The 14572-nt window shown below is 39.4% G+C and overlaps 1 protein-coding gene across 5 annotated transcripts in view; it reads left to right on the forward strand.

Moving 5' to 3' along the window:
- Nucleotides 1–14572, forward strand: part of LOC117510608 (ubiquitin-associated protein 2-like) — a 72783-nt gene that overhangs the window by 43666 nt on the left and 14545 nt on the right. For 4 of the 5 annotated variants that reach the window (XM_034170396.1, XM_034170397.1, XM_034170398.1 and 1 more), the window contains 2 exons: nt 1035–1199; nt 7214–7318. In XM_034170396.1, the coding sequence (XP_034026287.1) occupies nt 1035–1199; nt 7214–7318 (270 nt within the window). The remainder of the gene's footprint in view (nt 1–1034; nt 1200–7213; nt 7319–14572) is intronic. The other variant, XM_034170399.1, reaches the window with a different exon arrangement.

Raw genomic sequence — 14572 nt, forward strand, 5'->3', positions numbered from 1 at the left:
CTCTGCGATTCTGACTTCAAGTAGTTTTTGAAGCACATTTCTCACCCTGTGCTTGGTTGTATTTGTCCACTTTTTCCAGTAGCCATGTATGAAGCACTTCCACTTCTCTCTGAAAAATGTTATCCGTGGGAAAACTGCACAACCAGTAATCACCACAACTGGTTATCTGGACCCTCCCAAAACACACCTGTTCACCATTTCGTATTCACTGTCAAAGTCCACAAAAAAAAAATGCATGCAGATTTCGAGCTGTGAAAAATTCCAGTTTTCCCATTCATTGCAATGAAGGATCTGAGGGGGTTGGTCCCTCACATGATGTCATCAAAGTCAGCTTTGTGACAGGCTCACATGTTTGAGAGTTTGTCAGCGGCAGATGAAACCAAACTAATTTCCTGATGTTTATGACTTAATTTCACAGGGCATATGGCACCAAAAATAAAACACAATACATCAGTGTTTTCATAATCTAGAATAGTCAGCTCATTTGACATTTTATTTTTCACCAGCGAGAGGACTTGTCCACCGTCCACTCCTCATGGACAGATTGCGTGTGCGAACACCAGCTGCAGTTCCGCGGTGCATTCACCTCCTCAAGTTCTCTCATGATCGTGGCACGTTAAAGTCCATTAACTCCTGGAAATAATGTATTCTGACTTTTTCCAATGTATCCAATCCATCTGCATGTCCAGGCAGTTTGTAATAATCAGCATCATAGAGCCAAGCTTCTCTCCCATTACATTACTTCTCTCCCATTACTATTACACACGCCACACAATGCAGTTCTACGCAGGCCTGGTGTGAAAGGGGCTTTAGAGGCAGTTTTGGGCAGGTGCAACTCTGGAAAATACAGTAAAAAAAATGTTTGAAAGTGAGTTATAAAAACAGTTCCTTGTCACAATGATCTACTGAATTTGTAAGGATTGTGAGAGGTTTAGCATTATTCATTAACATCGTCCTAGGTTTTATTTATGTAGTAGCACTGCCTTATATTGCATTTCTGCAAAGATAACTTTTTAATAATGTTTTTCTTGAAGGACTCTCATACTACACTGGTGTTCCTGGGGTTCCCTCAGCCTTTCAATATGGCCCCACTGTCTTTGTTCCTCCTGCTTCAGCTAAACAAGCTACAATGGGATTGTCCAACCCTTCGAACCAATACCACCAACACAATCAGTATGGACAACATGCATATGGCACAGGTAAGACTAAGAAATGATGGTACTGTGGTGCTGTTTGTATCTGTCAAGGTTAGTTATTGGACAATTTATATTGGACAGTATTTTATCATCATTGATTTTGGACAGTGAGATATGCAATTTTGAAGAAAGAGCAGTATCTTGTTAATATTGCTTCTTCGAGGCTACAAGGGATACAAAAGTGATCTGAGTAACAAAGAATAGTCAAAGGTCTATAGGTTTGCATCTAACCTTTTGTTTTGACTTTGACCCTCAAATTACCTTGATTCAGGACATCAAAATAGCTGCTTATATCTTATAAGCCTTAAGATATCACAAATAAAATTATCACCCATCAGAAGGGAGCATTTTGCAGTATTTTCATATCAGCATTGGCAGCCATCTGTTGCGTTAAGTGTTCCAATTTTCCCATGTTAACAGGAGCGACTCCAAAAATGACAGAAAAACTTGAATTTTAGATGTTGTAATATATAGATGCCTTCACTCAGCAGCTCACCTCTACCTCAGCATGCAAGCTGAACACACACACACTCTGCCCCTCTTCTCACCGTTCACTTCAGCCTCGCCCCCAGATGAGCAGGCTATTTCCCCTTAATGTGGATCAGTGAATTATGTGTTTATGGTTGAAAGATGTTGCATTTTGACCTTTTTCTATGGTTGGTGCACGCGTTGTATTAAACAGTATGTATAAATGTAAAACTGTGTTCTGCCCATGTAGCGTGATAAGCAGAAGGACAGTATGCATCATGGCATGCAACATAAAGTTATCATTACTATCATTATCTGTATAAGGAAATATGAAAATGAGTAGTATTATTATATATTATTAGTAGTATTATATTTAGTAAAGTAGCAAATTAGCCGTGAGACATACTGCTCCAAAAACTCCCCCTGTCGACGTGACCTTAAGTCACATCACCTAAGACAAAAGTGAAGTGCGAAAACAACACAAACACCCAAAAATCAAAACTAACTACCAAAAACAAACAAACACCCGAGAGTACGAGCCTACATGGGCCTAAGAAGAATACCTCGTTAGTGGTTCGTACTTCTTTTTACATCCAGGAGATAGATCATTTGGACGAGAAACAGATTAGTACAGAACAGAAACATCAACAAAGAGGTCCACCCAAAGGCCCCTTGTCCCCTGGATACTAACAGTAGTGATGCATTCCAGAGAGAAATTACTTACACAATGGACCAGGACAGGTACCGCTACAGGCAGAAATCAGAATTAGAGCTACCAGTCCTTACAAATGGCTGAAATAGGTATAAAGCAGACAACTACTGCACCGCACTCTTCAGACAAGCGTGTGGCATTCCACCCACCGGATATGACAAAAGCAATCCATGTAGAATGTAGTTTCTAATCGTCCAGTAGTCTATATGTAATCCAATCATAATCCGTTCAGATCATCCAAGCAGCGCACCTGGAAAGATACGAATAAAATCACTTACACCTGCTGTTTTCTTTCTGTCCTATTTGTTTCGACTATCATGCACTCCCAACCAGTGATGCCGGTAACACGTTACTTAGTAACGCGTTACTATAATCTGACCACTTTTTTTTAGTAACGAGTAATCTAACGCGTTAATCTTTCCAAATCAGTAATCAGATTAAAGTTACTTCTCCAAGTCACTGTGCGTTACTATTATTTTTGCATTGTGGGTCGATAGCAGCATTAAACTTGGTCCGTGGGCAGGGGGTCGGGGTTCGACTGAACTGCCCACTTTAAGCGGGCTGTGAGCTTTTCATCCGCGGTTTTCTGCAGCAGCTCGTCCTCACCTCTTAAAGCACGGTGACAACAGCACACCTGCACTGAGCTTTACAAAGACATTTTTATGCTTTTTTTTTCTCCTTTATTTAGAATTCTGAGCTGAGCCACTCCATATCTGCTCGTTAAAAACAGCTGATCCTCCGCGACGTGTCAACAACTAACACTATTTTCCACTCAAATGCACCTAAACTCTCTTTCTGAGGACCACATGATGTGAAAATGCAATAAAAGTTTCTTACCTGTAAATCTGGTCATGTTTTCTGCATAAATAAATGTTATCCATTCTTTGTGCTCAAACGCCAAAGCAGGGGCGAATCCAGATGGAATGGGGGCGTGGGGCAAGGATCTGCCCCCCAACACCCCTAGATTAAAGGTCCAGTTTTGAAGCCTTTTTTTTAACTACAACTACTAATACTACTTATAATAATAATAATTTTGACAAGTAAAATGTTAGAGAGAATTTAAATGTTGGAACAATGTAAGAAAGATTTTAATAGTTACATTTATAAACAATGTAGGCTAGAAATTGCAAGTTTTACTGTTACAGTGCTGTCAACAATTAAATATGAGATCAAGAAAGAGGTCTTTATTTTAGTTTTTATAAAACAAGTATTTATTTTCATTGAAGTCAAGAAAGGGTGACTATAAAGCGAGTTTTGGTTAAACAAGTATTGTCATGTTGAGGTGGCAGAGGGTTGTTGTCGACAGCTGGGGAAAGTAACTAAAAAAGTAACTAGTAATCTAACTTAGTTACTTTTACAACTGAGTAATCAGTAAAGTAACTAAGTTACTTTTTCAAGGAGTAATCAGTAATTGGATTACATTTTCAAAGTAACTGTGGCAACACTGCTCCCAACAGATGGCTGATTCAATGCTGTTGCCATCTGAACTGCCAAGGCATATTCCAGCACATGACCTCCTGTTAACCCCAACTGTAGAAACCTTCTCCATCATCAGGAATAACCACAAGAGCAGATAATCGAAGGAAAGTTGGGTGGAAACACCAGGAACCTGAAACATCTGTTGCACAACTTCAGTCAGTCCATCTAAGAGAAGCAATACATACCATCTAAAATCGATAATACTGGTACAGTAAACTGAAATGTCCACACAGTCCAGAGACATTAACTTGTCCCAAGTTCGTTGAAGTCAGTTAGAACACAGCATAGTGCAACATGTTTGGGTCGCCATAAATAATTACCCCCGTACAGTGATACAGTGATATTACACTGTAGGCCATTCTTTGATGCACTAATCAGTGGAGTTCCCCTCAAGTCCGAACCGGAGACCTTCATTTTAAACAGTTGTTAAACCTCTTGAAATAGAAGCGTGTAATTACCTGTGTCTGGCAATATAACCAATTAAGATAATAGTATGGCAGTGTAATGTAAGGACTTAAGTCCCTGAAGTCCAGAATATTGAAGTAGATTAGTAGCAGGTTGGTGGGCCTATGGTAAACCTCATTACTGATAAGTCCTATGGCAGGATTGAAGTAGCATTTGTGTCACATGCGTTGCACCAAACCTCAATGCAGAATGTCCAAGGAGGAGCTGTTAATAAAGGAGCTAGCACCATGGATGGTGCTAGTCTATTATAATAGATGGTCTATTTGAAGAGTTTCAGTCAGGTTTTAGAATTCATCATAGTACAGAAACAGCATTAGTGAAGGTTACAAATGATCATCTTATGGCCTCAGACAGTGGACTCATCTCTGTGCTTGTTCTGTTAGACATCAGTGCTGCTTTTGATACTGTTGACCATAAAATTTTATTACAGAGATTAGAGCATGCCATAGGTATTAAAGGCACTGCACTGCGGTGGTTTGAATCATATTTATCTAATAGATTACAATTTGTTCATGTAAATGGGGAATCTTCTTCACAGACTAAGGTTAATTATGGAGTTCCACAAGGTTCTGTGCTAGGACCAATTTTATTCACTTTATACATGCTTCCCTTAGGCAGTATTATTAGACGGCATTGCTTAAATTTTCATTGTTACGCAGATGATACCCAGCTTTATCTATCCATGAAGCCAGAGGACACACACCAATTAGCTAAACTGCAGGATTGTCTTACAGACATAAAGACATGGATGACCTCTAATTTCCTGCTTTTAAACTCAGATAAACTGAAGTTATTGTACTTGGCCCCACAAATCTTAGAAACATGGTGTCTAACCAGATCCTTACTCTGGATGGCATTACCCTGACCTCTAGTAATACTGTGAGAAATCTCGGAGTCATTTTTGATCAGGATATGTCATTCAAAGCGCATATTAAACAAATATGTAGGACTGCTTTTTGCATTTGCGCAATATCTCTAAATTAGAAAGGTCTTGTCTCAGAGTGATGCTGAAAACTAATTCATGCATTTATTTCCTCTAGGCTGGACTATTGTAATTCATTATTATCAGGTTGTCCTAAAAGTTCCCTGAAAAGCCTTCAGTTAATTCAAAATGCTGCAGCTAGAGTGCTAACGGGGACTAGAAGGAGAGAGCATATCTCACACATATTGGCCTCTCTTCATTGGCTTCCTGTTAATTCTAGAATAGAATTTAAAATTCTTCTTCTTCTTACTTATAAGGTTTTGAATAATCAGGTCCCATCTTATCTTAGGGACCTCATAGTACCATATCACCCCAATAGAGCGCTTCGCTCTCAGACTGCAGGCTTACTTGTAGTTCCTAGGGTTTGTAAGAGTAGAATGGGAGGCAGAGCCTTCAGCTTTCAGGCTCCTCTCCTGTGGAACCAGCTCCCAATTCAGATCAGGGAGACAGACACCCTCTCTCCTTTTAAGATTAGGCTTAAAACTTTCCTTTTTGCTAAAGCTTATAGTTAGGGCTGGATCAGGTGACCCTGAACCATCCCTTAGTTATGCTGCTATAGACGTAGACTGCTGGGGGGTTCCCATGATGCACTGTTTCTTTCTCTTTTTGCTCTGTATGCACCACTCTGCATTTAATCATTAGTGATCGATCTCTGCTCCCCTCCACAGCATGTCTTTTTCCTGGTTCTCTCCCTCAGCCCCAACCAGTCCCAGCAGAAGACTGCCCCTCCCTGAGCCTGGTTCTGCTGGAGGTTTCTTCCTGTTAAAAGGGAGTTTTTCCTTCCCACTGTCGCCAAGTGCTTGCTCACAGGGGGTCGTTTTGACCGTTGGGGTTTTTACATAATTATTGTATGGCCTTGCCTTACAATATAAAGCGCCTTGGGGCAACTGTTTGTTGTGATTTGGTGCTATATAAATAAAATTGATTGATTGATCCATGGCCATTTTGGATTTTTACTTTTCTCCACTCAGATTACCAGCTAAATACAGCAGTGATACCAACCATCACGTGCAGCCTGTAAAATTTGATGGAACACAAACTGCTAACAAGGCAGTCTGAACAAAACAAACAAAAGCAGATAGTATAGGTTGAGTATTACATTGTATGGGTGTTTCTGTATTTGTGGTCACTGTATATGTGTACTTCTGCCATCAAGCAATGGAGATTAGAGGTTTTGTGATCACCCCAGTGTGTATGTTTTTGGCAGTTATTGTTTAAAGATCACATAGTAATTGATGAATTTTGACCATTTTTGACTATCTTGGTTCAAACAAGAGTTGATCAAATTTTGAAAAGGATCCAAGTCTGCCTCATAAATATCCTTTTATCACAACATTGATTAGGTTCTGATTGATCTCATTCAGTTGAATCTGAATTATGGCATGAAAAAGAGCTGTTTAGTGTAACAAACAGGATTCTGAGTGCTCTCCTTGGTCAGTTGGCAGAGGTGGTAATGGTGTTAGTTATTGTTTGTACCATTGGTGGCTGTAGGCACTCTGAGCATTCTCCACCTAGTTTACTAGTATGTGAAAATAGTTTGTGAAAGAGGTGGACTATGTTCAATGTAAAAGGTACAGCCTATCACCGAGGCCATGGTCAACCCCTTACATGTGTACACCAAATTCTGCATGTGCCTGTGGAGCTGGGCTTGAGTGTGTTTTGCTTACACTGCTTGCATAGCTCAAACCCCCTGCTAACGTTGGACACAGCTCAGTACATTCAGTCCCCATTTTAGTCGGCTTACCTTACTGCCTGTCTCTCCCTGCTCTGCTCTACTTCATCATCTTTCTTTAACTTTTCCTTTAATTCTCGTTACTTCATCTTTTTCCATATCCTCCTTTTCTCTACACCCTCCCTCTCCTCTCACTCTTTCTTGTATCTTCTTTTCTCCATTTCCTCCTCTGCCTTCAGCCTTTGATGACCTCTGTCAAGCCCACTGTGGGGAGTACAGTAAGGGAGGGTATGGAGGCTCTGCCCAGTCACAGGCCAAGTCAGCGGGCAGCGGCCCAGGGAAAGGTACACACACAACACATGCGTGCACCATCAGACAGCAACAGTAAGGCTGAATCTCAGTTCTACCCCTTGGCCCTTCCCCTTACCCCTTCCCCTCCATTTTGCGTGGACACGAGAGACAGAAAGGTGTCTCAATTCTCTTTTTGGAGCAAGACGGAGGGGGAGGCGGAGGGCTTCAAACCCCTCCAAATGGAGTTAATCTGGATGCACACTCTGTTTGGAGGGGTAGGAGGAGCTTACCGCTGTCGCCACAGAAATAAACATGGCGCCCAGAGCCGCACAAATGAAAGCGGCTTTCATTACAAATTACGCTGTTTAGAAAGTTATAACTTGCCAAAAACCTTACAGGCAGTTGCCTATGACAGTAACATGTATGCTGCTGGATGCGTGTTGCGTATATTGTCGTTCTGAAGAATATCATAACTTCGCTCGTGCGCTGAGGCGTTATAATGCACATACACACAAATGCTACGACAAGACACTTTTATATGGAGATAATATGGAGAAAATCATGATAATCAGGATAAGCACGTTAATTTGTATGTTCATAAATGTTGGATAATATCAATCCCTGCTGTTGGATTTCAAGGTCTGTAACACGTGTGTGTATTTTGTAAACAAACGGAGCCCTGAGCACACTCGTCTCCTGATAAGCTTTCAGGCAGAAAATGAGAAGTTTCATCAATGGGAATAAGTTGGCAAATATATACACACACATGTATATATGTAACACATAACCTGATGTCCTAATAGACTGATATTATTTGTCAAGGAAATTTATAAAGTAAATAGGGCTGGATGCAAAAAATGGGAGAATTTGAAAAAGAAATATAAGGTTAACAGAACTAGATGCAGCCCATAACATACATACAGGTGCTGGTCATATAATTAGAATATCATGAAAAAGTTGATTTTATTTCAATAATTTAATTCAAAAAGTGAAACTTGTATAATGTATACATTCATTGCACACAGACTGATATATTTCAAGTGTTTATTTATTTTAATTATTAATAAATTAATTACTAATCAATCAACTAATTATTAATCAAACAATATTAATTACTATTGATGAATTATTATTAGTATTATTAACATTAATTACTATTTAATTATTAGTACTATTCATTATTATAAATTCTGAATTAATTTAATTAACATGACATGATTGCGATGCGTCGAAGAAATCTGCGACTTTTTCTATTTCTTTGCATTTACGCAGAAAGGCGAGAAAATAAAAAGAGCAAACAGGTTACTGCAACAAGTTGCGTTTCGGTTGCCATGTTAACAAACAGTGAAGACGGCAGTTTGACACGGGCAGTTTTTTTTTTCTCCTAAGGTGGAGGGATGTCTCAATTCATAGGGCTAGAGCAGGGGTGGGCAATTAATTTTTACAAGGGGCCACATAGGGAACCTGAATTATGTCCGAGGGCCACACCATCGATAACTCGGCTGTCTCCCATTACAAATTTTACAAAAAATTACCTATTTAATAGCTTTTATAGGTAATTTTCATTATTGTAATAATATGTAAACATTTAAATATACCTAAGTAAACCTCTCTAATGATTTGCAACACACAAGCTTGACATTTTTAATATATGTAATAATAATCACAGACCTCACGAGGGCCGGACAGAGACATGCAAAGGGCCGCATGTGGTCCCCGGGCCGCAGTTTGCCCATGTCTGGGCTAGAGGCATACCCCTTCGCTTTACCCGTTGTTTTAAAGGGGTAGGGGTAGGGCCAAGGGGAAGGGAAAGGGGTATAAAAGAGAATTGAGATTTGGGGTAAGTCAGTGGCCGTTGTTCTGTGAGCGCAAAAGTGTACGCACAGTTACTATATATACAGTTGTATGTAAAAGTTTGGGCACCCCTGATGATTTCCATGATTTTCCTTTATAAATCATTGGTTGTTTGGATCAGCAATTTCAGTTAAATATATCATATAGCAGACAAACACAGTGATATTTGAGAAGTGAAATTAAGTTTATAGGATTCACAGAAAGTGTGCAATAATTCTTTAAACACAATTAGGCAGGTGCATAAATTTGGGTACCCCAACAGAAAAAAATACATCAATATTTAGTAGATCCTCCTTTTGCAGAAATAACAGCTTCGAAACGCTTCCTATAGCTTACAATGAGAGTCTGGATTCTGGTTAAAGGTATTTTGTACCATTTGTCTTTACAAAACATCCCCAGTGCATTCAGGTTTGTTGGTTTCCGAGCATGGACAGCCCACTTAAAATCACACCACAGGTTTCCAATAATATTCAGGTCTGGGGACTGAGATGGCAATTCCAGAACGTTGTACTTGTTCCTCTGCATGAATGCCTTAGTAGATTTTGAGCAGTGTTTAGTGTCATTGTCTTGTTGAAAGATCCAGCCCTGGCACAACTTCAACTTTGTCACTGATTTATGAACATTGTTCTCAAGAATCTGTTGATATTGACTGGAATCCATGTGATCCTCAACTTTAACAAGATTAGTACCTACACTAGCCACACAGCATGATGGAACCACCTCCAAATTTTACTGTAGGTAGCAAGTGTTTTTCTTGGAATGCTGTGTTCTTTTTCAGCCATGCATACTGTCCCTTGTTATGTCCAAATAACTCAATTTTAGTTTCATCAGTCCACAGCACCTTATTCCAAAATGAAGCTGGCTTGTCCAAATGTGCTTTAACATACCTCAAGCGACTCTGTGACATGTACGCAGAAAAGACTTCCTCTGCATTACAGCATCATACAGCATCTCTTTATGCAAAGTGCGCTATAGTTGAATGGTGCGCAGAGACACTATCTGCAGCAAGCTCATGTTGTAGGTCTTTGGAGCAGGTCCGTGGGTTGACTGACTGTTCTCACCATCCTTCGCTTCAGCTTATCTGAGATTTTTCTTGGCCTACCACTTCGGGCCTTAACTTGTACTGTGCTTGCGGTCTTCCATTTCCTCACTGTGTTCCTCACAGTGGAAACTGACAGATGATATCTCTGAGATAGCTTTTTTGTATCCTTCCCCTTAACTATGATGTTAAACAATCTTTGTTTTCAGGTCATTTGAGAGTTGTTTAGAGGCTCCCATGTTGCCTCTCATTAGAAGAGATGCAAAGAGAGGATACATTTGCAAATGGCCACCTTAAATACCCTTTCTCATGATTGGATTCACCTGTGTAAGGAGGTCAAGCGTCAATGAGCTTACCAAACCAGTTTTGTGATCCAATAATTAGTGCTAAATGTATTCAAATCAATAAAATGACAACGGTGCCCAAATTTATGCACCTGCCCAATTTTGTTTAAATAATTATTGCATTATTCAACCCTTCTTATGGAATTACAAAACTCCTACAACCCCTGGCAAAAATTATGGAATCACCGGCCTCGGAGGATGTTCATTCAGTTGTTTAATTTTGTAGAAAAAAAGCAGATCACAGACATGACACAAAACTAAAGTCATTTCAAATGGCAACTTTCTGACTTTAAGAAACACTATAAGAAATCAGGAAAAAAAAATTGTGGCAGTCAGTAATGGTTACTTTTTTAGACCAAGCAGAGGGGAAAAAAATATGGAATCAGTTCTGAGGAATAAATTATGGAATCACCCTGTAAATCTTCATCCCCAAAACTAACACCTGCATCAAATCAGATCTGTTGCACCAAGTGGACTGACATGAATAATGGCTCCAACACGAGAGATGTCAATTGAAACAAAGGAGAGGATTATCAAACTCTTAAGAGGGTAAATCATCATGCAGTGTTGCAAAAGATGTTGGTTGTTCACAGTCAGCTGTGTCTAAACTCTGGACCAAATACAAACAACATGGGAAGGTTCTTAAAGGCAAACATACTGGTAGACCAAGGAAGACATCAAAGTGTCAAGACAGAAAACTTAAAGCAGTATGTCTCAAAAATGGGCTATATGATAATACAATGGGCTAAGGAAAAGCAATCGTGGACTGTGGATGACTGGATGAAACTGGACTGTGGATGACTGGATGAAAGTCATATTCAGTGATGAATCTCGAATCTGCATTGGGCAAGGTGATGATGCTGGAACTTTTGTTTGGTGCCGTTCCAATGAGATTTATAAAGACGACTGCCTGAAGAGAACATGTAAATTTCCACAGTCATTGATGATATGGGGCTGCATGTCAGGTAAAGGCACTGGGGAGATGGCTGTCATTACATCATCAATAAATGCACAAGTTTACGTTGATATTTTGGACACTTTTCTTATCTCATCAATTGAAAGGATGTTTGGGGATGATGAAATCATTTTTCAAGATGATAATGCATCTTGCCATAGAGCAAAAACTGTGAAAACATTCCTTGCAAAAAGACACATAGGGTCAATGTCATGGCCTGCAAATAGTCCAGATCTTAATCCAATTGAAAATCTTTGGTGGAAGTTGAAGAAAATGGTCCATGACAAGGCTCCAACCTGCAAAGCTGATCTGGCAACAGCAATCAGAGAAAGTTGGAGCCAGATTGATGAAGAGTACTGTTTGTCACTCATTAAGTCCATGCCTCAGAGACTGCAAGCTGTTATAAAAGCCAGAGGTGGTGCAACAAAATACTAGTGATGTGTTGGAGCGTTCTTTTGTTTTTCATGATTCCATAATTTTTTCTTCAGAATTGAGTGATTCCATATTTTTTTCCCTCTGCTTGGTCTAAAAAAGTAACCGTTACTGACTGCCACAATTTTTTTTCCTGATTTCTTTCTAAGAATGAACCTGCTCCGCAACTGTTTAAATGTTCAGTGTTATGTATTTGTTTGTAATTTCATTTACCCTCTATGTTAAAATGTGAGCATTACTAAAGATATACAATTCAAACTGTGAAATACATTCTGCTCAGTAAAAATATTTGACATAATAAATAATTATTGCACACTTTCTGTAAGGACTAGAAACTTCATTTCACTTCCCAAATATCAGTGTGTTCAGTGTGAAATTTCTGATCCAGACAACCAATGATTTATAAAGGAAAATCATGAAAATTATCAGGGGTGCCCAAACGTTTGCGTACAACTAAATATATATATATATATATATATATATATAATATACACACACACACTCACACAATATCCCATTTCCAATGAAGTCGGGACGTTATGTAAAATGTAAATAAAAACAGAATACAATGATTCACAAATCCTCTTCAACCTATATTCAATTGAATACACCACAAAGACAAGATATTTAATGTTCAAACTGATAAACTTTGTTTTTGTGCAAATATTTGCTCATTTTGAAATGGATGCCTGCAACACGTTTCAAAAAAGCCTTTCCATCACCTTTCCTTCTAACAACAATAAGCGTTTGGGAACTGGGGACACTAATTGTTGAAGGTGTCTTGTGGCTATGTGGCCAGTGTAGGTGGAATTCTTTCCCATTCTTGGTTGATGTACGACTTCAGTTGTTCAACAGTCCGGGGTCTCTGTTGTCGTATTTTGCGCTTCATAATGCGCCATGCATTTTCAATGGGCAACAGGTCTGGACTGCAGGCAGGCCAGTCTAGTACCCGCCCTCTTTTACTACGAAGCCACGCTGTTGTAACACGTGCAGAATGTGGCTTGGCATTGTCTTGCTGAAATAAGCAGGGACATCCCTAAAAAAGCAGCCCAGTCTCACATTTTTTTTCGTGCTCCCGTCACGAAATGAGTCAAATTTTCGTGGCGTTTTTTTTTTTTTTTTTTACTCACTATTACTAACCCTACTCCTACCAACCACCCCTATCCTTAACCATAACCTAACCCTATTCCTTCCCCCAACCCTAAACATAACCACCCCAACTCCCCCCCCCCCCCTTCACTTTTAATTTCATGCAGCCATCACGGAATGAATTAGAATTAAATTGTGCTGCTGTGACGAAAATGAGGCGCTTTTCACCACAATATCAAGAACCAATAGATTAATGTATATTTCGTGCTGCTGAATCACGACTTGCCGTGAGACTTAGTCCATGAGCCAAGCTGGTTTTCGGTAGCACTTAAGGGGAATAAACAACACTTTGAATCCAGCCTCAGTGTATCATGGCCTACACAAAAATGTATGATAGCCATCAGCCCATTGGTATTTCACACATTTTAATTTGTCTAAGGCATTTCAAATGCAAAAAGTAAATCAGGCTTCTCAATATAAAAATTTCTAAAATTATCCACCTTAGACTCAAACTGAAAACAAATCTCTGCAAGTTCAAATTCAAATTTATTTATATAGCACATTTAAAACACAGCTGCAGCTGACCAAAAGTGCTTCACAATAATATCAATACAAAAGTCTAAAATATTAACAAAAGAAAAGAATAAAATAAATAAATAAATAATCTAAGAATACAGAGCAGAATAGCAGAGCAAAGCATACACCACTTAGCCAGTGTTGAAAGCCAGGGAGAAGAGATGAGTTTTCAGTCTGGACTTAAACTGTGCCACAGACTCTGAGGACCTGACAGTCAGCGGAAGATCATTCCAGAGTCGTGGTGCTGCCACAGAAAAGGCTCTATCACCTCTGGATTTAAGCCTGGCTTTAGGAACAGCCAGGAGAAGCTGGTCAGCTGACCTCAGAGCCCTGTGCAAGAAGGAGAAGAGTGAGGAAAGCCACCAAGACACCCAGACATCCCAGAAGAAGTTATAGGCTTCTGTGGCTGTGATTGGAGAATTGTCCATAGTGCATATTTTGCATTTTGTATCCCCAGTTATACAGCTTCATCATGAAGTTGCACAGAGGAGGGTTTTATTAAAAAGACCAGAAAGTTCAGCTACAATTTGCCAGAAGGTACATCTGAGATGCAAGCCTAGATTTGACGTTTTGGTGAAAGTAAACCCTCCTCTGTGCAATTTCATGATGAAGCTGTATAACTGGGGATACAAAATACAAAACATGCATGATGCACAATTTCTCCAATCACAGCCACAGAAGCCTGTATGTTCTTTTGGGTTGTCTTGGTGGCTTTCCTCACTGTTCTCCTTCTTGCACAGTCACTCAGTTTTTGAGAACTGTCTTCTCCACACAGATGTACCACAGAGTGCCATACTGTTTGTATTTCTTCATAATTGATGTAAATAAAGTTCAAGACATATTCAGTGATTTGGAAATGTTCCTGTATCCATCCCCTGACTTGTCTGAAGAAAACCGGCAATAAAACTGTTTATTTACAGGTATTATATCAAAGGGGCTGATTACTTATGCAACCCATCGTCTTGGCTTTTATATTTTTAATTAATTTATATCAAGTTGTACAGATTTGTTTTCAGTT

Source organism: Thalassophryne amazonica, chromosome 5 (assembly GCF_902500255.1).
Source record: "Thalassophryne amazonica chromosome 5, fThaAma1.1, whole genome shotgun sequence".
In the NCBI taxonomy this organism is placed as follows: Eukaryota; Metazoa; Chordata; class Actinopteri; order Batrachoidiformes; family Batrachoididae; genus Thalassophryne; species Thalassophryne amazonica.